This window comes from Hyla sarda, chromosome 4 (assembly GCF_029499605.1).
Source record: "Hyla sarda isolate aHylSar1 chromosome 4, aHylSar1.hap1, whole genome shotgun sequence".
Classification (NCBI taxonomy): domain Eukaryota; kingdom Metazoa; phylum Chordata; class Amphibia; order Anura; family Hylidae; genus Hyla; species Hyla sarda.
Window position 1 is genome coordinate 133,130,789 of NC_079192.1, and position 23,816 is coordinate 133,154,604.

General features: G+C 42.2%; 1 protein-coding gene across 3 annotated transcripts in view; it reads right to left on the reverse strand.

The window, feature by feature from the left end:
• The window catches only part of PDE8A (phosphodiesterase 8A), a 347,339-nt gene that overhangs the window by 49,406 nt on the left and 274,117 nt on the right, over positions 1-23,816 (reverse strand). For all 3 annotated transcript variants that reach the window (XM_056572185.1, XM_056572182.1, XM_056572184.1), the window contains exons 6-11: positions 17,589-17,677; positions 11,203-11,281; positions 8,178-8,315; positions 6,887-6,975; positions 3,443-3,494; positions 3,309-3,351 (exon numbers count right to left, since the gene is read on the reverse strand). In XM_056572185.1, the coding sequence (XP_056428160.1) occupies positions 3,309-3,351; positions 3,443-3,494; positions 6,887-6,975; positions 8,178-8,315; positions 11,203-11,281; positions 17,589-17,677 (490 nt within the window). The remainder of the gene's footprint in view (positions 1-3,308; positions 3,352-3,442; positions 3,495-6,886; positions 6,976-8,177; positions 8,316-11,202; positions 11,282-17,588; positions 17,678-23,816) is intronic.

Here is a 23,816-nt window from a genome sequence, read left to right on the forward strand (position 1 = left end):
TAACGTCCGTTATTCATGATGGGCTATAACGGGTCATAACGTGTAATATAAAAACACCATAGATTTGAATGGGGTTGTTTAATGCACGTTTAAAATGGCTTTTCAAATGGGCGTTTATAACAGGTGAACTTCTATAGTGTGAAAGGAGCCTTACATAGCATTTGACTGTGTCCCCCAAGGATGTCCACTGATTGTCAAAATGAGGCAGTCATCACCTCTCATTTGTCAATGAGGCAAGGAGTTGAATGCTTTCCACCTAGTGGAGTGAGTTGTGGTGACCATCCAGTTGATAGTACAGGCCCTCAGGTATTAAAACTAATGGCACCTATAGCTAGTGAAAGGAAGGGGCTAGAAAAAAAATAGCATTTAAATCTGTGGCTCCACATAGATAATGAAAGCTAAATAGAGATGGAAAAAATTCTGAAATTTCTAAGCTATGGAAAAATGTTTTTTATTCCTATTTTTTTTTCCCCCTGGAAAAAAATTGAAATTTTCAGGAAAAAAAAAATGTGGGAATGGTTTTATAAATTAACAAAAACAAAAGTGTGGAGTTTGGGCTCATCATTTTACTGAGTGGAAGCTAAGCCAAGCTAAGAAAATAGGAGAACATTAATGGGGGGAGAACATTATCTGTGATGGGGGGAGAACATCATCTGTGATGGTGGAGAACATTATCTGTAGGGGTGTGAATCGCCAAGAATTTGGCGATTCGATTCGAATCGCAATACCAGTGTGGCGATTCGATATATCCCGATATATTGCGATACCGTCTAGGTGACGATACATCGCCATATATCCCGATTCTGTCTAAAAAAAACAATGTCTTTTACACTTTTATTAAAACTTTATTTTTATTTTATTTTTTTTATACACTTTATTAGTCTTTTAGGAATCATTAGATTCCTCAGACAGATGAATAGAGTTCTATTGAACTCCATTTATCTGCGATCCATTGATAGAGCCTGGTCCAGACAGGCTCTATCAATGACAGAGCCACGGAGAGCAGGAAGCAGAGGTAAGCCCTCCGGCTACCTCCACAGTGGATCGCCCGCCCGCGATCGCGCTGCGGGGGAGCGATCTAGCCCACCAGGGAGCATACACATGTCCCTTTAGACGCCGCTGTCAGCTTTGACAGCGGCGATCTAAAGGATTAATAGCCAGCCGCGGTGATCGCTGCATGCTGGCTATTAGCGGCGGCCCCCGGCTACTGAGAACTGCCGGGGCCTACAGAGTATGGAGCGGGCACGAGTCGGGAGCCCGCTCCATACACACTGCAGAGCGCCACATGCTGGATATTAGCGGTGGTGATGCATCAGCGGCCCCCGGGTACTGAAATCAGCCGGGGGTCGCAGAGTATGGAGCGGGCACGAGTCGGAGCCTGCTCCGTACACCCAGAGCGCCGCCGCGTCACATCCGGCTGACAAAATGTGGAACTTATATCTCCTGATGCCCGGGACATGCTGTTCCGGGGATCAGGAGATACAAATTCCACATCACTAAAAGAATCGATTCAGTATCGGCAAGTGAAAAATAGCGATAATCGCGGGAATCAATATTTTCTTACATCCCTGATTATCTGTGATTGGGGAGAATATTATTAGGAATCAGATAAATGCCAATTAAGGCAGATCTAAGAGGATATAAACATCAACTACTGTAATATTAACAAAATGGAGCCCAGCCACAACCAAACTAAACTGAAACCTTTCTTCCTGCAGTGCCCCTAGAGACAGAAATGCACATTGCTCTTCTCAGAATTGCATTCCGAGTGTGTGAATTGTATTCCAGGATTCACTTGTCTTTAGGTGAGACTGGAGAATGTGCAAGTGTTGTTAGATGTTTTTTAATGAAGGTCTAAATCTTATATACAGAGTGGGCCATTTATATGGATGCACCTTAATAAAATGGGAATGGTTGGTGATATTAACTTCCTGCTTGTGGCACATTAGTATATGTGAGGGGGGAAACTTTTCAAGATGGGTGGTGACCATGGTGGCCATTTTGAAGTCGGCCATTTTGAATCCAACTTTTGTTTTTTCAATAAGAAGAGGGTCATGTGACACATCAAACTTATTGGGATTTTCACAAGAAAAACAATGATGTGCTTGGTTTTAATGTAACTTTATTCTTTCATGAGTTATTTACAAGTTTCTGACCACTTATAAAATGTGTTCAATGTGCTGCCCATTGTGTTGGATTGTCAATGCAACCCTCTTCTCCCACTCTTCACACACTGATGGCCACCATGGTCACCACCCATCTTAAAAAGTTTCCCCCCCTCACATATACTAATGTGCCACAAACAGGTAGTTAATATCACAAACCATTCCCAATTTTTCCATTTTCCCCCAGGCTTTACAATAGCTTGAGCTAATGCAATATAATTTAAAGGGGTATTCCAGGCCAAAACTTTTTTTTATATATCAACTGGCTCTGGAAAGTTAAATAGATTTATAAATTACTTCTATTAAAACATCTTAATCCTTCCAATAGTTATTAGTTTCTGAAGTTGAGTTGCTGTTTTCTGTCTAACTGCTTTCTGATGACTCACGTCCAAGGAGCTGTGCAGCTCCTATGGGGATATTCTTCCATCATGCACAGCTCCCGGGACGTGGCATCATCATTGAGCAGTTAGACAGAAATCTTCAGAAGCTAATAACTATTGGAAGGATTAAGATTTTTTAATAGAAGTAATTTACAAATCTGTTTAACTTTCCGGAGCCAGTTGATATATATAAAAAAAGTTTTTGCCTGGAATACCCCTTTAAAGGGTTACTCATGCCCGCCCCCTGGTGACATTACGGCCTGCCCCCTCATGAAAGTCTAAGGGAAAGGGGTGTGACGGCCGCCACGCCCCCTCCCATAGACTTGCATTGAGGGGGTGGGACGTGATGTCACATGACGGGGCGTGACATCACGAGGGGGCGGGCGTGAACACAAAAGCCTGCACACAGCATTCGGAACTCAATGTTGAATGCGGAGTAACCCTTTAAATATAGGGTGAGGGACACTATTATATAGCCTTCTCTCCCTATCTAATAATGATATCTAAAACATTGGTCTAAGGGTTCTATAACTTGTAACACAAAAACTATACAAATACATTGTAAGGTGACACTCAAAAAGGTAGCCAAGCACTGTGTTTGTCTTAGTCTATTCCTAACAGTATTTGTCTATTCTATCAAACATTTTTGTCTATTCAACACTGTCTGTGAGTAGAAGATAATACACAAGTAAGGAGCAATATTGTACAGTAAAAACATTGTAATGGTAGAAAACATTTTAATCCTATTACCAGAAAAACAAACCTGTTTGAGACTCAGCCTGAACTCGTTCACACTGTTTTTCTACCTAAAAATAAATGTCAATAATCAGTCCTTAAAATCCCAGACAAAAATGAAGAAAAATGGTGCATCTGTAACAAAAAAGGAGTCTAACTTACCTTATTGTTGTCACTACATGGCCGGCTAATAGACACATAGTGTCTGATCTTACTGTAAAAAGAAATACAGCTTTAAATTTGGACACATAAACTATAAGAGTATAAACCTGCACAGTCTATCGCTCATTACTCTCTATGTTCAAATAATATTACAATGGATATTGTAATGGGACAGTGGTTCCGGAATAATTGTTTGGCGAACCATTATTGAAAGTCTAAGGAAGTCACCTTAGAATAAGCTTTTCTGTAAACTGTCAGACTGTTATAGAAGGAACACGCTGAAAAACTGATATTTTCTGAAAACTAATTTAAAAGTTAGAAACCAATATGGTTGCACCTCTTGTGGTCGCTTTTGCTATAACTCTTGCAACAATTACAGTCATGGCTGTAAATGTTGGCAACCCTGACATTTTTCAAGAAAATTAAGTATTTCTCACAGAAAAGGATTGCAGTAACACATGTTTTGCTATAAACATGTTTATTCCCTTTGTGTGTATTGGAACTAAACCAAAAAAGGAGAAAAAAAAGCAAATTGTACATAATGTCACACCAAACTCCAAAAATGGGCTGGACAAAATTATTGGCACCCTTTCAAAATTGTGGAAAAATAAGATTGTTTCAAGCATGTGATGCTCCTTTAAACTCCCCTGGGGCAAGTAACAGGTGTGGGCAATATAAAAATCACATCTGAAAGCAGATAAAAAGGAGAGAAGTTCACTTAGTCTTTGCATTGTGTGTCTGTATGTGCCACACTAAGCATGGACAACAGAAAGAGAGAGAACTGTCTGAGGACTTGAGAACCAGAATTGTGGGAAAATATCAACAATCTCAAGGTTACAAGTCCATCTCCAGAGATCTAGATTTGCCTTTGTCCACAGTGCACAACATTATCAAGACGTTTCCAACCCATGGCACTGTAGCTAATCCCCCTGGGCGTGGACGGAAGAGAAAAATTGATGAAAGCTGTCAACGCAGGAAAGTACGGATGGTGGATAAGCAGCCCAAACAAGTTCCAAAGATATTCAAGCTGTCCTGCAGGCTCAGGGAGCATCAGTGTCAGCGCAAACTATCCATCGACATTTAAATGAAATGAAACGCTATGGCAGGAGACCCAGGAGGACCCCACTGCTGACACGGAGACTAAAGCAAGACTACATTTTGCCAAAATGAACTTGAGTAAGCCAAAATCCTTCTGATAAAACGTCTTGTGGACAGATGAGACCAAGATAGAGCTTTTTGGTAAAGCACATCATTCTACTGTTTACCGAATGGAAAACAGTACCTACAGTGAAATATGGTGGAAGTTCAATGATGTTTTTTTTTTTTTTTTGCTGCCTCTGGCACTAAGTGCCCTGAATGTGTGCAAGGCATCATGAAATCTGAGGATTACCAATGGATTTTGGGTCGCACGGTACAGCCCAGTGTCAGAAAGCTGGGTTTGTGTCCGAGATCTTGAATCTTCCAGCAGGACAATGACCCCAAACATACATCAGAAAGCACCCAGAAATGGATGGCAACAAAGCGCTGGAGAGTTGCCAGCAATGAGTCCTGATCTAAATCCCATTGAACACCTGTGGAGAGATCTTAAAATTGCTGTTGGGAAAAGGCGCCCTTCCAATAAGAGAGACCTGGAGCAGTTAAAAGAGTGGTCCAACATTCCGGCTGAGAGGTGTAAGAAGCTTATTGATGGTTATAGGAAGCAACTGATTTCAGTTATTTTTTCCAAAGGGTGTGCAACCAAATATTAAGTTAAGGGTGCCAATAATTTTGTCCAGCCCATTTTTGGAGTCTGGTGTGATATTATGTCGAATTTGCTTTTATTCCTCCCTTTTTAGGTTTAGTTCCAATACACACAAAGGGAATAAACAAGTGTATAGCAAAACATCTGTTACTGCAATCCTTTTCTGTGAGAAATACTTGGGGTGCCAACATTTACGGCCATGACTGTAAATATAAAAACAAAAAATATAAGTATAAAAAACATTATTCACCAGTATACCTCAATTTTACATTTTGGGTGAAATACCCTAAAAGAACTGGTCTAGATGCTAATATGTATAGGGCACCATCATTGAAACTTGGGTCTGCACTTTTGGGACAATAGATCAGACATATATGACTCTTGTGAATAATGACTTGCTTTCCAGGAAAGATGTTTCAAGCAACCTTACTCCCTTACTTCCCCTACTTGGGCATTAGTTAGGGAAGTATGTAAGATCTATTGCTACTCTTAGTAGTCATAAGATATCTTCACAGCTATCAGTGGCCCTGCCATAATTATCATGTCTGAAAGATCTTAACACACCGGTTCTCTGGAATGCTATACCTCAATCCCTCAGACTCAACAACAACATCCATAGTTTCAAATGTGGCCTGAAAACACATCTCTTCAGACAGGCCTATAACATTCTCTAATTGGCCTCAACATATCCCCAACATAGCCCCACACCTCTTGTTTGAATAGTTATTGTGTAATATTATGTCTGATACTTGTCTTTGTTTGTACCCCATAATTGTAAGTGCTGCGGAATCTGTAGGCGCTATATAAATAAAATTATTATTATTATTATTATTATTATTATTAACACACGTGCACAGCTATTGTTGGACTGATTTATAGGGTTTCTCTCAGATACATTTTGATAACAATTTAGGGCCTTGTTCACATATGCATCAAAGGTTTTGTTTGGGGCCTCAGTCAAAGTGAGATGGTCCATTGGATAACATACACTGATGGATCCCATTGACTTTACTGGGGTCCATCTGGCATCCCTTTATTAAGTTTGATGGGACTAGCTGCAGCGTTCTTTTGTTCACTCTGGTCTCACTAATTAAACTGATTCTGCCACAGAGCCCCCTGAATGGAGCGCCAATGCAGATGTGAACAAAGCCTAAACAGTAAGGCTATGTTCCCCCCCGGAAAATGTCCGCACGGAAATTCTACGTACAGACTTGGCCAGACAGAGGAATGCCGAGATAACATGCCAGAGCTAGGACCACTCGGAAATGCGTTGCCTCATAGATAGTAATGTATTTCCATGAGGACTCCGCAGAAAGAATAGACATGTCTATTCTTTCTGCGGACACCGAAATTTGAGTTTGAGCACCAGATGTTTCTGGAACGGTAATTCTGATATGTGAACAGTGTAGAATCCCATTGGATCCCATTCCGCTGCTGCGGAATTTCTGTGCAGAATCCCGTCGTGTAAACATAGCCTAAACAGTAACCTTGGAGTGTTTCCTGTTCCATATGAGTGAAGAAGTCTAAGTTGTTAGGATTCAGCAACATTTTGATTTCAGTTTCTTACATAAGTATTACATATGACATATTACTTATTAAAAGTGAAATACAGGAGGTTTTTCTACCTATGGACTAATCTGAATTTTTATAGTTTGGTTACAACCTGCCCCTTTTCCCCAGCAGCATAAAACTCCATTCCTCACCCTCGGTGTCCAAAAACAGGAATTATCTTCACATTTTGCTGGATATTATCACCGTTTTTGTTTTTGGCATAGTAAACACCTTCCCATTCCTAGAAGCAAGAATCACAGGACAAATACATTTTAACAAGAAACATATTAATCACAAATACATATGTACCTTAAGGGTACGTTCACACGGGTGGATTTAGAAGCAAGTTTGCACCGAGTTTCCTGCTGTGAGTTTATGCCTTGGTGGGTTTTCCACAGCAGAAAATCAACAGTAGATTAAGGTTGCAGAGGAAAACTCACAACAAACTTGTTTCTAAATCCACTTGTCTGAACATTGCCTTAGGGTACGTTCACACGGTCAGATTTATTTGCGGGTTGACCGCTGCGTATTTGAAAGGGGGCAGGCTCTTTTTGGCTGTCCGCAGCAGGAAAATCCGCCGCAGTCCCTACTGACTTCAATGGGGCTCGCGGCGGATTTTCTGCAGCATAAATTCCGCCACGGAAAATCTGCTGCAGACAGCTGAGAAGAGCCCGCCCCCTTTCAAATGCGCAGCGGGAAACCCGCAAATAAATCTGCCCGCATGAACGTACCCTAAAGGGGTTCCCTACCCACAGAATAAGTGTCTGATAGGTGGGGCCTAACTGCTGAAATCCGCACAAAACTGGACATCTCAAGTGCAGCTGTTTAAACGGATAAGTGGTCAAGTATGTGCACTGCCGCTCCATTGTTCTATGGAATCTTGGGAAGCCTCCTTTTGGGAATGTTCACACATCTCTACTTAGGTATAATTCAGAGCATGAAATCTGCAGTGGATTTTCTAGTACTGATCCTGAATTGCTGGCTATATTAAAGCCCAGGGCTACCTATAGATTCTGCTGGTTGCTATTGCCCATATAGGATAAAAGCTACATTTTCTTAAAGAGGTATCTCATCTCCCATATCTCTGATCTCGGCAGTGTTCGGATTCCCAGCATATGCCGTGCGCACCTTTCATGCGTGGGGGGGGGGGGGCAATTTTCCTCCCTTCTTGTGATCAACTTATTATGCTCTATCATGCGTATAAAATACCCCTTTAAATTGCATTATGCTACAGTCCCTGGAAGGAATATGTTGAAGAAAACAGCTCAGCCATATATCAATAGAATATACTACATGGGATTCTGATAATATTTTGCTAAGATTTACAGCATTTTCCCTTCCTTGTAATCTATGACAAGGCCTCTCAAGACCTATTGTTTACACCATCATTTAAGCAGTTTTGCTTTTGGTGCATAATTAATAGTATTAGTAACTACATCTTACCTTTCCTGTTTTAATGCAAGAATTAACAGAATCTAAGAAATCAGATTTTTTTTCATTAATAGGCACTTCAATTAATTCTTTTCCATATAGTTCATCCTTTTGATAACCCATCGTACTTTCAAAAGCTGGATTCACATACTGCAAAACACAAATCAGTACATTCCATTTTTGGTTTATGTTTTGTAATTTCACATTAAGGTTATGTTCACATGTACAGGATCTGCTGTCAGTGAGGACAAGCTTGGAGTTGTAGTTTTGCTAATGCTAGGGGAGATGTGAGCAGACAGCATACTGAGGGAGGGGGCGGAGACCTGCACAGTGAGGCCACACCTCCTCCCTTTGAGAGGAATTCAGACTACTGAGCTACATTAAAAGTGTAATAAAAAAATAAATAAAGGTGCTAGACACATAAAAAATAGATGAACATGGTCAGGATTAGGTACTGAGTGATATATTTAAAAAAAACTTTTTTGTTTGATCTGACGGGTACGCTTTAACCCCTTAACAACCACGGACGTAAATGTACGTCCTGGTTTGGCGGTATTTCGCGCACCAGGACGTACATTTATGTCCTGTGTATGACCACGAGCATCGGAGCGGTGCTCGTGTCATACTGCGGCAATGTGCATGTTAAAATAGATGATCGGATAGCCCGCAGCGCTGCCGCGGCGATCCGATGATCTGTAATGGCAGAAGGAGGTCCCCTAACCTGCCTCCGTCCGTCTCCCGGCATCTCCTGCTCTGGTCTGAGATCGAGCAGACCAGAGCAGAAGATGACCGATAATACTGATTAGTGCTATGCTCTATGCATAGCACTGAACAGTATTAGCAATCAAATGATTGCTATAGATAGTCCCCTATGAGGACATTAAAAGTGTAAAAAAATAAAAGTTGAAAAATTTAAAAATAAAAATAAAAAGTAAAGAAAAAAGTGAAAAATCCCCTCCCCAAATAAAAACTGTCAGTTTTTCCCATTTTATCCCCAAAAAGCGTAAAATATATTTTTTAATAAACATATTTGGTATCGCCGTGTGCGTAAATGTCCGAAATATCAAAATATAATGTTAATGATCCCGTACGGTGAACGACGTAAATGTAAAAAAAAAAAAAAAAAAAAGCCCAAAAATGCTGCTTTATTGTCACATTTTATTCCCATAAACATTTAAAAAAATTATCTAAAAGTTTTATATATGCAAATGTGGTATCAATAAAAAGTACAGATGATGGCGCAAAAAATGAGCCCTCATAGCGCCCTATATACAGAAAAATGAAAAAGTTATAGGTGGTCAAAATAGGGCAATTTTAGATTACTGATTTTGTACAAAAAGTTTTAGATTTTTTTAAGCGGTACAAAAATATAAAAGTATCTAGCCATGGGTATCATTTTAATCGTATTGACAAACAGAATAAAGAACATGTCATTTTTACCGTAAAGTGTACAGTGTGAAAATGAAACCCTCCAAAATGTGCAAAATTGTGGTTTTCATTTAAATTTCCTACCTAAAAAATTTTTTGGGGGGTTCGCCGTACATTTTATGGTAAAATGAGAGGTTACAAAGTACAATTGGTCACGCAAAAAACAAGCCCTTATATGGGTCTGTAGATGGAAATATAAAAGAGTTATGGATTTTAGAAGGGGGAGAGGAAAAAACAAAAATAAAATTGGCCTGGTCCTAAAAGCGCAACTGTCATGGATATTGTACCCCCCAGACTAATACCATGATAGTATAGATGATGACACTTGTAATGCAGGTGTACTTTTGGCTGCTCTTTATCACACTTTATCAGCAGGAAAATAGTTTTATCTTGCGGTCAGCTAATGTCGGATAGGCGTGGCTGGGGATCGTAATGCCCCACCTCCACCACTCCTATCCCCTGTAAGTGAGTGATGGGACCACTGTGTGATTGACACACAGGTCCCCACCCCCGATGTCCATGATGTGCGGTCCGGTGTGACTCCACTGTGCCTATACATATTAAGTGCACCTTTATATATACAGTGCCCATACTCCTCTTCTTTCTTCTCTTGTTGCCGGAGACGCGCTGCTTCTGCTTTCACTAGAGGCAGAGAGAAAGCGCTCACTCCTGTTCTCTGCCACCGGCTCAGTGCGCCTATGCAGTGCTAGAGGCAGGGCGCAAGCTCTCTTCCTCTAGTGAAAGCAGAAGCAGCGCGTCTCCAGCACCAGGAGAAGAAAGAAGAGGAGTACGAGCACTATATATCATAAAGGTGCACATAAAATGTATAGGCTCAGTGGAGTCACGCCGGACCGCACATCATGGACATCGGGGGTGGGGACCTGTGTGTCAATCACACAGTGGTCCCAGCACTCACTTACAGGGGATAGGCATGGCAGAGGTGGGGCATTACGATCCCCAGCCACGCCTATCCGACTGTTGCTGACCGCAAACTATTTTCCTGCTGATAAAGAGCAGCCAAAAGTACACCTGCATTACAAGTGTCATCATCTATACTATCATGGTATTAGTCTGGGGGGTATAATATCCATGACAGTTGCGCTTTAAGGTTAAAATGGGCTTGGTCCTTAAGGGGTTGTAAAGGCCCCCATACACATTAGGAAGAATACGGCAAACACCCCTAATTTCAGAGGGATCAGCAAGCTGTCTAAAATGTATAGTGGCGGGGTATGTTGAATTTCAACAGCCCAATCTATTTGTTAAGAGATATAAGCCACCACCTGAGGTGTCTGGCAGCAGCTTCATCCCCTCCCCCCTCCCCTTTCCATTGAAAAAACTTAAACGCTTGGTGAACGTTCATGTATATGGAGGGATTAGGAGAGAGAAATGTTAACCAAAGAAACATTTGTCTGACAGCTACAAATTGTGTATGGGTACCTTACCTTTCCAGGCAAAATGTATATAGATGTGTCTGTAGTCTGTAAACGATTGTTCACTAGATGATGCAAGAAAGCCCTTACATTGTTAAACACACAAATGTATATATCTGCTCATTATGTTCATTGTGTCAATTAAAATGTTACAGCCCAGACTCTATAGTTAACTTTACCTGTATTTTGTGATCCTCGTTGGTGATTTCAATGGCTTCTTGACTCTTTTCTAATGTAGTAAATAGTGAATTACAAGCCCTAAAATAAAATAAAAAGTTATTTTTATTTTGTCACAAATTAAAACAAGATGTGTTTCATTAAGTTACATTTTGAACAATTCTGATATTTCAAAACAACCATAAATCATTCATCAACTTCAGTTCTAAAACATAAATATAGCAGTAGTAGTATGCTAGGAGCAAAGAGTTAAAAGTAATCTGTCAGCTCTGTAACTTGTACTTTAGGTCACACTAAGTTAAAACTAAGCGCAACCTTCTTTTCTCTGATGCCTCTTAATTAAAATACAAAACAACACTTTTAGTATACAGTTTAAGAGTCGGAGAGACAGTATGTGTATGAGCTAACTACAGGTGTCTACAGATTCCCTTTAAGGGTAAGGTCACACGTGCTATAATTTGCTGCTGCGTTTTTTCTTACCCATTAAAGTGAATGTGTAGCAAAATCAGCTGTGTATTTTGCTACCGATTGACTTTATTAGGTAGGAAAATACAAAGCATTTGCTGCAAAAGATGGCATGCTAGTGAGCTGCTGCTTATGCCTGTGAGCCGCAGCAGTATCTGAACTGCTATTCATCTCCTATATCAAAACCATATTTCCAGACATATGCACTGGCCAAGGTACACAGAATGATCCACAGTGTGATATCCTTATTCCTCTTTTCTCTAGTTGTAGGCTGCAAAATAAGAGAGTTTCATGGTTTTACAGATGCCAGGAGCAAAAACACAGATCAACAACAATTAGAGCCCAAGGAATGAGATCTCAGTATTTCATCTTCAGGACTGAAGCTCTATAAAGCCTACCTATAGGTACATCAGATTAAAAAGAGGTTAATCAGTGAAAGATAACTTATCTACCATTGACAGGATAGGGGATAAGTGCCTAATTGCCAAGGGGTCCAACCACTGCAATCTCCTGAATGGGACCCCAGCTCTCTGATCGGAAGGCACAAACTCCTCTCCGAGAACAGGGGTCCCAGTCAGCATTCAGGAGATTGCGAGGATTCCCAGCGGTTGGAGCCCCCCTACCCCAACCTTTCACCGTGATCAGGCACTTATCCCCCCCCCCCCCCCGTGAATAGGGGAGAAGTTGTCTTTCACTATCACGATTTTTCCACTGTTTTGAATAAGTTTTTTATTTTGCACCGACACCTACTTTCTTTGGAATTTCAATAAAACTATTGGAACTTTATTGCACTAAAGTGTTAACCAAAAAAGTACAAGTTTTTTTTATAACAAAAACCGATGCAACCGGACCTCTAAATTCAAACCATATGCACTTTTATTTCAGAGCACACATTTGCATACAGTTTTGTAAAAAACTTATACCAAAATTGTTAATGTTAATAAAACGTATACGGTTCGTATACGGTTTTTAAACAGGACACAAAACTGTAGTAGACTGCAGCTACAGTAAAAAAAACACACAAAACCATACATGGCCAAAAACTTACACAATGATCTGAAATTGCTGGCAAATAGGTGTAGGACTTTAAAAATGCATTAAAAACATATCAGCCGTAGTGTTCTTAGACTAACCATTCCCCTATCACTCTTTAATCTCTCCAGCCTCCTGCACTGGGATTGTCGGACTCCTGCCTATGTTTCAGTGGTGCTTGGGTGTCAATGACAGAGCAGGAGGCGTGGTCAAAGATGTGCTATGCAGATACACAGCTCAGCCTCCATGACTTGGGGGTGCCTAGACACCACCCTGATGACTCTGGGCAGGTCATTTACATACTGCAGGTAGCGAGATGAAGAGACAGGAGAATGTTAGTCTGAGAACACTTTAACTGGAAGGTTTGTAATGTATTTTAAATGTTCTACACCCAATTGCCAGCAGTTTTACATTGAAACTGCTGGTGACAGGTTACCTTTAAAAAGGCACTGTCAGATACAAAACTTTTTATACGTTGTACATCTTGGAAAAACATTAAGGGTAGGGTCACACGTAACGGATCCGCAGCATTTTTACGCTGCAGATCCACCAGGGACCTGACCCATGCACTACTGTGGTAGATGTGAACAATGACATTGGCTAACCCTCAACACTGATGTTAAAATTGAGACCTTAGCCAGTATATCCTTATATGAAGGATATACCTGAGCCCGCACACCAACGCCAAGGTTTCTCAAGTGGCACGGGACCTAACACTAACCTACCTGTGCGTGATAAGCAAAACCAGGGGCCAGTGGGCAATTACAGCAGCATTAGGCCCGACTCACAGCGTCCTCCCAGGTTACCTCCAGTGTGGCTGAGCACACATACAATGGGAGGAGGGAGGCAAACTTTAAGCCCCACCCAAGTTGGCTGATATGTTGTCGGCATCACAGGTGGACCTTAATGTTGCCTTATAGTAATCAAGGCGCATTAAATGTGGAGTTTATACACCTCCAAGTATAAGATTTAAAAAAAACAACAAAGACGTGGTCTCAAATGGCAGGAGGTGCTCAGGTATGTCCTTCATATAAGGATATACTGGCTAATGTCTCAATTTTAACATCAGTGTTGAGAGATAGCCAATGTCATTGTTACATCTACCACAGTAGAGCACCTAAATTCCTGTATTGTATTATTCTAATTGTTACACATCCACACCCTTAGTGTAGGATCCTATTGTGGCACTTGTAGTCTGCTGCAGGCATCCCCATTGTATGCATTTTTATGCTGGGGATCACCCTTAGCAACAGACTACAAGGACAGGATCTGCTCCCCCAGCATATATGCACAACCGCATTTGGGATTGGCTTTAACACAGACATCATGGAGCAGCCACGATGTCTAAGTACACTGCACTACGATGTCAGAGTGCACTCGCCGACTCGCAGGCCCCCTGTGTGGCTGCTCGTAGCGGCGGATTGCCACTGCAAGCAGGCCAGGGGCGGAGCGAGGTGGGGGAACAAAGGTGGAGGGAACCGCTGGAGGCACAAAATGGGTCGGGTCACTGGCGGATCTGCAGCGAAAAATACGCTGCGGATCCGTTACGTGGGACCCTACCCTAACCTTTCTAATATACTTCATAAGAAAATGTTATTTCCTTTTTTTATAGAAATCATGGCTTATAAAATAATTGCTCTGTCCAAGCTAAAACACATGCATGGACAAAGTCCAGTAAGTGAGGATGGGCTAGCACTCCTCTGTGCTCTCTCCTGTCTGATAGGACTCCACTGTGCTCTCTTCTGTCCGATAGCACTCCTCTGTGCTCTCTCGTGTCTGATAGCACTCCTCTGTCCTCTCTCGTGTCCGATAGTACTCCTCTGTGCTCTCTCCTGTCTGATAGCACTCCTCTGTGCTCTCTCCTGTCTGATAGCACTCCTCTGTGCTCTCTCCTGTCTGATAGCACTCCTCTGTGCTCTCTCCTGTCTGATAGCACTCCTCTGTGCTCTCTCCCGTCTGATAGGACTCCTTTGTGCTCTCTCCTGTCTGATAGGACTCCTCTGTGCTCTATCCTGTCTGATAGCACTCCTCTGTGCTCTCTCCTGTCTGATAGCACTCCTCACTGCTCTCTCCTGTCTGATAGTACTCCTATGTGCTCTCTCCTGTCTGATAGTACTCCTCTGTGCTCTCTCCTGTCTGATAGTACTCCTCTACGCTCTTTCCTGTCTGATAGGACTCCTCTTTGCTCTCTCCTGCCCTATCTGACAGAGGAGTGATAGCCCACCCTCACTTACTGGATGACTTTGTCCATGCCTGTGCTTTAGCTTGGACAAAGTCATAATTTTATAAGCCCTGATTTCTATAAAAATAAAATTTTCTTATGATGTATATTAAATAGGTTAATGTCTTCAATAGAAAGAAAAGCATGGAGCACTGACCGGTATGCTGCATCAGGTTTCTTTATTCATGTCCATCAGGGATCCATGTGGAGGGGGAGAGCGGACTCTGGACAGACCTTCGGGCAACGGACCGAGGGCCTGAAGAAGCACAAACGCGTGACACGGTCCGTTGCCCGAAGGTCTGTCCAGAGTCCATTCTCCCCCTCCACATGGATCCCTGATGGACATAAATAAAGAAACCTGATGCACCATACCTGTCAGTGCTCCGTGCTTTTCTTTCTATTGAAGACGCTACCCTATGTGACTATTACAGGTTGTAGCACTGGTTTACTGGGAAGCAATACCTGAGTTGTATATAGAAAGGTGCTGTAACTCCTCCTTCTCTCAAGATTGTCTTAAAAAGGTTAAAGTTTTGCCAAGATGTACAAAATAATAAAATGTTTTTGAATATAAAAGTGCTATAAATGGTAACAATGGATGCTAGTAAGGTCAGACAGATGAGGTTTTACCCTGCAAACTCTAATCTTCAATCCATTACAAAAACAAACAAGGTCAGATTCAGCCGAAAATGGGTTAAAATATAATGTATATTACATAATAGAACACTGAATTTGTGTAACAAATCACAAGTATTTCCTAACAATCTAAGACTCTGATAACACTTTATTATTGCATTTTGATGCATGTCAGTCAGGCAAATGACAAAAGAGCTGGGTCATTGGGACCCTATACATATGGTCATTGTATGTACCAGGATGTATTCCAGTGCATATAAAAAGTGTGTAAAGAGAGCTTAACAGAGTTACAACTGAAGATTGTCATCTGTTTTAATGAGAGGGTTAGAAAAGCCATATTGAACACTTAAAGGACACTGTAATATCTATTTACTAAATAAACAATGTCTGCCAACATTTCCAACTAGCCCAGAATTACCCGAATCCTGTCTATATCCACCCAAGAGTCAGCTGTGTTTATTGCTTTCAGATGACTTCGTTACACTTTACCTTTCTTCAAGAATTTCACTGATCTTAATGGGATTGTGATAAGGTATTGTGCTTACTCTACAGCCACACAAAGCAACACAGTCTAAATGCCAACTGTATCAAGGACAAATATCACAATGAATTAATGTAACATTAGATAATGTAAAATAAATTAATTTATCCCATCAGTCTGTGCAGACCATGAAGATAAATTAAGGCAATAAAATAAGAAGATGAAGTGTCCTGGGAAATCCAGGAATTCTACAGCTAATGCTGAGCTGTTCCTAGAAAAAAAATGAATGAATAACAGTAGATCCAACGCCATAGTACATAAACACCAAGAAGTTAGGCATATGTGAATCAAAATCTATTTTATTAGCATATGTGACAAATTTAGACAAAACATGATAAAAAACAATTTAAATGCCAGGTGTGGGGGCTCTGGACGCCAGTACCACTACGGGCCCCGCTCGTGACGCCATGGCCACGCCCCCTCAATGCATGTATATGGGAGTGGGCATGGCCGTGAAGTCACGAGCCTCCGGCGCTGCGCGTGACACTCTAAACGAACGCTGGATGCAGCATGGAGATTGCGGGGGTCCCCAGCGGCGGGGATGATTTGTCTAGGGGCGGAGTACCCCTAGCTGGCTTGCTATTCTTATTTATGTATGCACCTTACTATTTAGGTTTGGCCGATGGTTAGTGTAGGAGCCTCCACTTTCATGCTCTGTGCCCTCTGAGCAGTTTTCTTGGATTTTTCATGTCATTTTAATCTGTTTTCATCATATTTTGTCTAAATGATTATAAGTTAATAAAATTGATTTTGATTCACATACGCTTAATTTCTTGATGTTAATGCTGAGCAATGCTACATGTGAGCCCTCTTGTGGATGACAGACAGACATGCTTAGGAAATGGTTCTAGCCTATTGCAGCATCATAGTAATGTGCGGAATGTCTGCCGGAAAATACAGCTGGACATTCCGCACACGTATTTGATTCGACAGCACAAAAACCACTCGGAAATGCACCGTCTTCAAAGACGGCAATGCATTTCTGAGCAGAATGGGATTCTGCTGCAGCAGAATATCACAGCGGAATACTCCCACAGAATTCCACTCAGAAATTCTGCGGTATGATCCTAGCCTTGTGCTTTTCGCATTTCTGGACAGAAACAATGGCCCAGATTTATCAAGCTGTGTGAGAGAAAAAAATTTGTGATTTTCCCACATCAACCAATCACAGCTCAGGTAACTAGCTGAGGTAAAGTGAAAGCTGAGCTGTGATTGGTTGCTGTGGGAAAATCACTCCACTTTTTCCCTCACACAGTTTGATAAATCTGGGCCAATATGTCCAGAGATTTCAAGTGTGGTCTGCGTGTACTAATTCATTCGGCACTAGGACCATGCGGACACTGCAGTCCTCATAGATAGCAATGTCTGCAGAGCGGATTCTGACTTATGAATGTACACGACCATTCTTTTGACTAATTTCTTTATTTTGAATGGTGAAACATATTCAAATCAATTGCTTAGAACATTTCTTAAAATCTAGATATTAATATTCTTACCTTAATTTAAATTGTGCACGCACTTCTCCATACTCTAACTGAATAAGCTCATTGTAACAGGCCATGACATTAGGGTTCTCCACATATCTCTGTAGGGCAAAGAACAATACAAAGGTCAATGTCATGACTTTATTAGTGCTGGTCAGAGACACAAGTCGTGATGTGAACCTGGCCTAAGAGATCATGTGAATAGCAGATAACTGATGTATAAGTGGTGTTTCTGTGAGACACTAAGTAACTTTATGAGTAATAAGAACAGTAGCAGGAGGGCAAAACATAAAAGCAAGGTTCAGAACAAATTATGTAGACAAGAGGTTGATGATCATAGGTCAAGCACCTGATAACCCATAATATTAGGCCCTACACATGACCACTCTACAGATCTGTACAACCTCTGCAATAGGCATAATACGTTTTTTTTTTACCTTTCTGATTCCATATTTATTTATGCCAAGTTCTTATGAAAGCTAAACTCCAAGGTAACCTCCCCTACAGTATGGCCTAAAGTACAAAGCAAACATTCCACTCATAACAATAACCTGTAGTGTTGTGGTAAACTTTCATTTCCAAAACATTTCAGTGTAAACCTGAACAGCTTATTATATCAGGAAATGAGTGCAATAGGAAATGTTATGTTTCTTTAATTCTGTTTATTAATGTCAGAACACTTCCATAGCTAAAAGGGATGCATTCCAAAACTAACAGCCCCAAGTGTCCAAGATTGAGAGGGACAGTCCCAGACTATTGGCAACATCCTGCACCTCTACTGACATTACACAAAATGCTTCGGCCAGGAAACTTTTTAGTCATACAAAACTTTGGATACGGATTGGTCGTTCACAGTTACATCCTACTACAGGAGGATAGCAATAGCCGTGTTTAACTAAAGGCTCATATACACCATCATATTCTGAATCTGTTTCACATAAATCTAAAAAAAATAAAAAATAAAATCTTAGTCAAGTATAACTTTTAAACATGGAAAACCATTATGTAGATATACGGGGCCTCATTTACTAAGAGTGGGAAGAGTTGTTTCTGACTTGCAGGATTCCTCTCTATTTACTATTGGGAAAAGTCGGGAACATTTTCTTACCAGCTTTTTCTAGGTGGAAATTTCCAGCCATTTATCCACAGAATTTTCTGTGAATTCAATAGTAAATCGGTCGGATTGTGAAACCACGCCCCCTTTTGGACCAACCATGCCCCCTTTGTGACAGACCAAGCCTTTTCTGGCTTTTCACAATGTCGGGTTTGTCGGATTTTCCAGACGCACACTGTTGCACACTGGCGCAGACATGTCGCAGACACTCTGCGCCAAAATAACCAGACAAAAACCGGTCGGTTTCAGCTTAGTAAATGAGGCCCATTGTGTTGAATACTATATCAGCCATTCTCTTTCTAGGGCTGCACATGTGTACATGCCTACTGACTATATAAGAAAATCTGGCCCTAGGTATCTTCAGATGCATGCTGCATGTTAGGATCCAAAAATGCAGTAGATTCGCAAAATTAGCACTACTAAATTCTTTTGCACATTACTATATATCATTCTACTTAGATCAGACTACATATTCAATGTGACAGGTTCCCTTTAAATGAGCTAGTAGCACTACAAAATGTTCACAGCCTAGCCTTATTGGAGCACCGTGGTTGTGGTGCATAGAACCATCCTTCTTGTTCTACAAACTTGAGAGGTTTGGGGAGTGCATTTAAAACGTTTTAGAGTAGATATCTACTGTCCTTCTGTGACAAAATGATCATCTGTAATCAATTTTTATCATTTAATAAAAGGGGTATTCCCGTCATAGACATATATGGCATATCCAACTCTGGTACCTGCACCTCAGTGGCGTTGCGACCGGGGTGCGGCCCACACCAGGTGACACCATCCCGATGGGGTAACACCAGGTACGCCCCCGGTCCTCACTTGCGCTATCTCTGTACTAGCACAACCCATCCCCCCCCCCGGTCCTCACTTGCGCTGTCTCACTTGCGCTGTCTAGTAGCACTATCCCCCCCCCCTGCACAGCGAATCTGCCTACGCCCCACATCTTCTGTTGCGCCGGCCCGACGTACCTCCGCAGGGCCGCGCAGGAGGACGTGACGTCACTCGCAGAGCGCCCGGAGAGAAGGAGCGCTGCATGGGTGAGTGAGTGTGTGTCTGTCTCACTCTATCTCTGTTTGTGTGTCTGTGTGTGTGTGTGACTCTGTGTGTGTGTGACTGTGTGTGACTCTGTGTGTGTGTGTGACTGTGTGTGTGTGAGACTGTGTGTGACTGTGTATGTGTGTGACTGTCTGTGTGACTGTGTGTGACTGTGTGTGTGTGACTCTGTGTGTTACTCTGTGTGTGACTCTCTGTGTGTGTGTGACTCTCTGTGTGTGTGTGACTGTGTGTGACTCTCTGTGTGTGTGACTCTGTGTGTGTGACTGTGTGTGTGTGTGACTCTCTGTCTTTGTGTGACTGTGTGTGTGACTGTGTGTGTGACTCTGTGTGTGTGTGTGTGACTGTCTGTGTGTGTGTGTGACTCTCTGTCTGTGTGTCTTTGTGTGTGTGTCTGTCTGTTGCTATCTCTGTCTGTGTGTGGCTCTCTGTCTGTGTGCGACTCTCTGTGTGTGTGACTCTGTGTGTGTGTGTGTCTCTCTGTCTGTGAGTGTGTGTCTCTCTGACTGTGTGTGAGTGTCTCTCTCTATCTGTGTTTGTGTGTCTCTGTGTTGTGTGTGTGTGTTTTTTCTGTGGGGGGGGGGGGGGAGGAGACTTTGACCTATTGTGGGGAACATGCAAGGGAACCTGCGGCCTGATGGGGGGAAACTACTACCAAATGTGGGGAATCTATGCTACCTAATGTGGGGAAACTGCTACCTAATGTTGGAAAACTGCTACCTAATGTGCGAAAGCTGCTACATAATGTGGGAAAACTGCTACCTAATGTGTGGAATCTGTGCTACCTAATGTGTGGAATCTGTGCTACCTAATGTGGGGAAATTACTACCTAATGTGGGGTAACTGGTACCAAATGTGGGGAATCTATGCTACCTAATGTGGGGGAACTGCTACCTACCTAATGTGGGGGAACTGCTACCTACCTTAATTGGGGGAACTGCTGCCTACCTAATGCTCCCCCCGGCAGTAGCACCCTCATCATCCACCAGCAAACCCCCCCTAGCAGCAGCACCTCCATCAGCAGATCCTGATGGTGGATGATGGGGGTGCTCCTGCCAGGAGGATGATCCTGCCGATGGATGATGGGGGTGATACTGCCAGGGGGGATGGCCAGTAGCACCCTCATCATCCTCCAGCAACACCCCCCCCCCCCCCCCCAGTACTAATTCTGGGAGCTGTATATTTAAATGGTGAAAACTTCTTTAACACTTTCCCATTCTGTGGCAACTGGTATATCTGATTATTATACTGGAATTTCTCACAATGCGCTACACCAGTGGTGTCTGTCACAGCAGGCTAACAACTTATTGAGGGGGGGGGGCACACCATTTTCTACCGCATCGGGTGACACCAACCCTAGTAACGCCACTGCTGCACCTCCTGTATATGGAGAACAGATATCCGCTGACCCATCCTTAGGTGGATGCTAGCTGCCGCATTCAGGCAAAATATTAATGAAGATGTGGCCACACACGTGCAGCTCTCTCCAATTAAAGGGTTGTTTTTCCCAATATAAAAAGTTATCCCCATTCCGCAGAGTGGAGGAGAGTGGTTTACAAGCTGATTGGTGGGGTGACGCCTGCTGAGCTTGGCAATGTTCAGAAGCCCCATAGAGAATTAATGGAACACAGACAATTTTCCTCTTAGGATTAGTGGGAGTCCCAGTGGTCAGACTCCACCCATCTGCTTGTTATCCCCATTGGTGTGGAGAAGGAATAACTTTTGATATTGGGAATACCCCTTTTACCTTTTTTCAGAGCTTCATTAGTAATTAAAAAAAGAATACAGAGTACAGAAAAGTACAAAGTATGGAGCCAGTAATGCAGAGTATAGAGCCAGCATAGGGCAGCATTTTAATTCTTCAATTTTGGTAGATCAAAAGGCAAATCTAGTTTAAGGCAGGTCCACAGAAAATACCTCTCATGTGAGAGTTCCAGGAAAAATGGTCTCTACAACTTTCACGCCACTTTCAGATTTCACAAGTGAACTCAATATGTTCACACTATAGATGTTGCAGGCCCTGTGAAATTTAACACATAAAACCTGGGACTGTGTAAACACATTTGTTTTACCTCCTCTACAAAAGCAGGAACAAATGAAACCTGTAGTACAATGGATATGTCAACTATACCCTATGGATGAAGCCAACAGTCAGGACATGGAAAGGTATCCATATCCCACAACACAGTGATCAGTGGGAGGACCAATGGTCAGATTTTTTTTTTCTTGAACATTTCTACATATTAGATTAGAGAAATCATCATCATTTAAAAAGGACACTTGGAACTGCACATGCTATCCATGTTACTAAAGGGGTACTCCGGTGGAAAACTTATTTTTTATTTATTTTTTTATCAACTGATGCCAGAAAGTTAAACAGATTTGTAAATTGTATCTATTAAAAAATCTTAATCCTTCCAGTACTTATCAGCTGCTGTATACTGCAAAGGAAATTCTTTCCTTTTTGGATTTCTTTTCTGTCACGACCACAGTGCTCTCTGCTGACACCTCTGCCCATATCAGGAACTGTTCAGAGCAGGAGAAAATCCCCATCGCAAACATATGCTGCTCTTGACAGTTCCTAAAATGGACAGAGGTGACAGAAAAGAAATCCCAAAAGAAAATAATTTCCTCTGTAGTATACAGCCGCTAATAAGTACAGGAAGGATTAAGAATTTTTAATAGAAGTAATTTACAAATCTGTTTACTTTCTGGCACCAGCTGATTTAAATAAAAAAGTCTTCCACCGGAGTACCCCTTAAAGCTCAAACAATCTGGATCAAGAAGTGGGTAGCATTGACTATTACTATAATGCAATACCATGCATAATGTACACATCCCTAACACAACTGTGTACCTGTCTGTTAGAAAGGGTATGTTCACACTACCGAATCTCTGCGTCAAGTTTCGATCATGAATTCTGCTTGCAGCGGCCACTGTCAAAATCCTTCAGTGCTAGGACAACACGGATCTGCGTCGTCACCACTGATGGCAATACAGTCCGGACCTAATTTCGCAGAACATGATGAACATGTTAATTCTTCTGGCAGATCAATTCTGCAGTGTGAATGGGTCAGCGGAAGGCCTATTCACACCAATGTTATGGTTCATACAGCAGAATTCCCAGGCGCAATTCCACGCACCGAAATTTCATAGTGTGAACATACCCTTAGGGTAGGGTCACACATAGCACATTCATAGCAGGTTTCCTGCAGCTAATGGTACGCTTGTAGGTTTTCTGCTGCGGAATTCCGCAAGTGGAAAATGCGGTAAGCGGATTATGCTGCTACCCACTGAAGTCAATAAATTCCATGTGTGAATTTTCCGCTGCGGAAATTCCGCTTGCTGAATATCAGTGGAAAATCCGCAAATGGAAGTTCAGCTCAGACCCGCTGCAGATGTGCTATGTGTGAGCCTACCCTAACACCTATAAGGATGAGGCACCAAAACCCAGTTGCTATTCTATCATTATACTTTCTAGGGGAGGGAGGGAATAGCATAGAATACCGCACTTTTCTGTCTTCCATGAAAATCATATACCCAATGTATATCTTTTTTTTTACGTCAATGGGAAACTCATGGAAATTTAAAGGGGTACTCCACCTGAAGACATCTTATCCCCTATCTAAAGGATAGGGAATAAGATGTCTGATCTTGGGGGTCCCACCGCTGGGGACCCCCGCAATCTCTACTGCAGCACCCACTTGTCACCAGCTGCACGGAGTGAAGAGCGCTCCGTGTCTAATGACCCACAATACAGGGGTCGGAGTATCGTGACGGCACGGCTCAGCCCCCTCGTGACATCATGCCCCACCCCCTCAAGTCTATGGAAGGGGGCATGGCGGCCACCACGCCCCCTCCCATGGGGTCATAAGGGTCAAAGCCGTGGGTGCTGCAGTAGAGATTGCGGGGGTCTCCAGCAGGGGGACCTCCAGTGATCAGACATCTTATCCCCTATCCTTTGGATAGGGGATAAGATGTCTAGGGGCGGAGTACCCCTTTAAAGCTCTATGTTTCCATACACTTGACATATCTATTATTTATTATCAGACATGCGCAGTAAC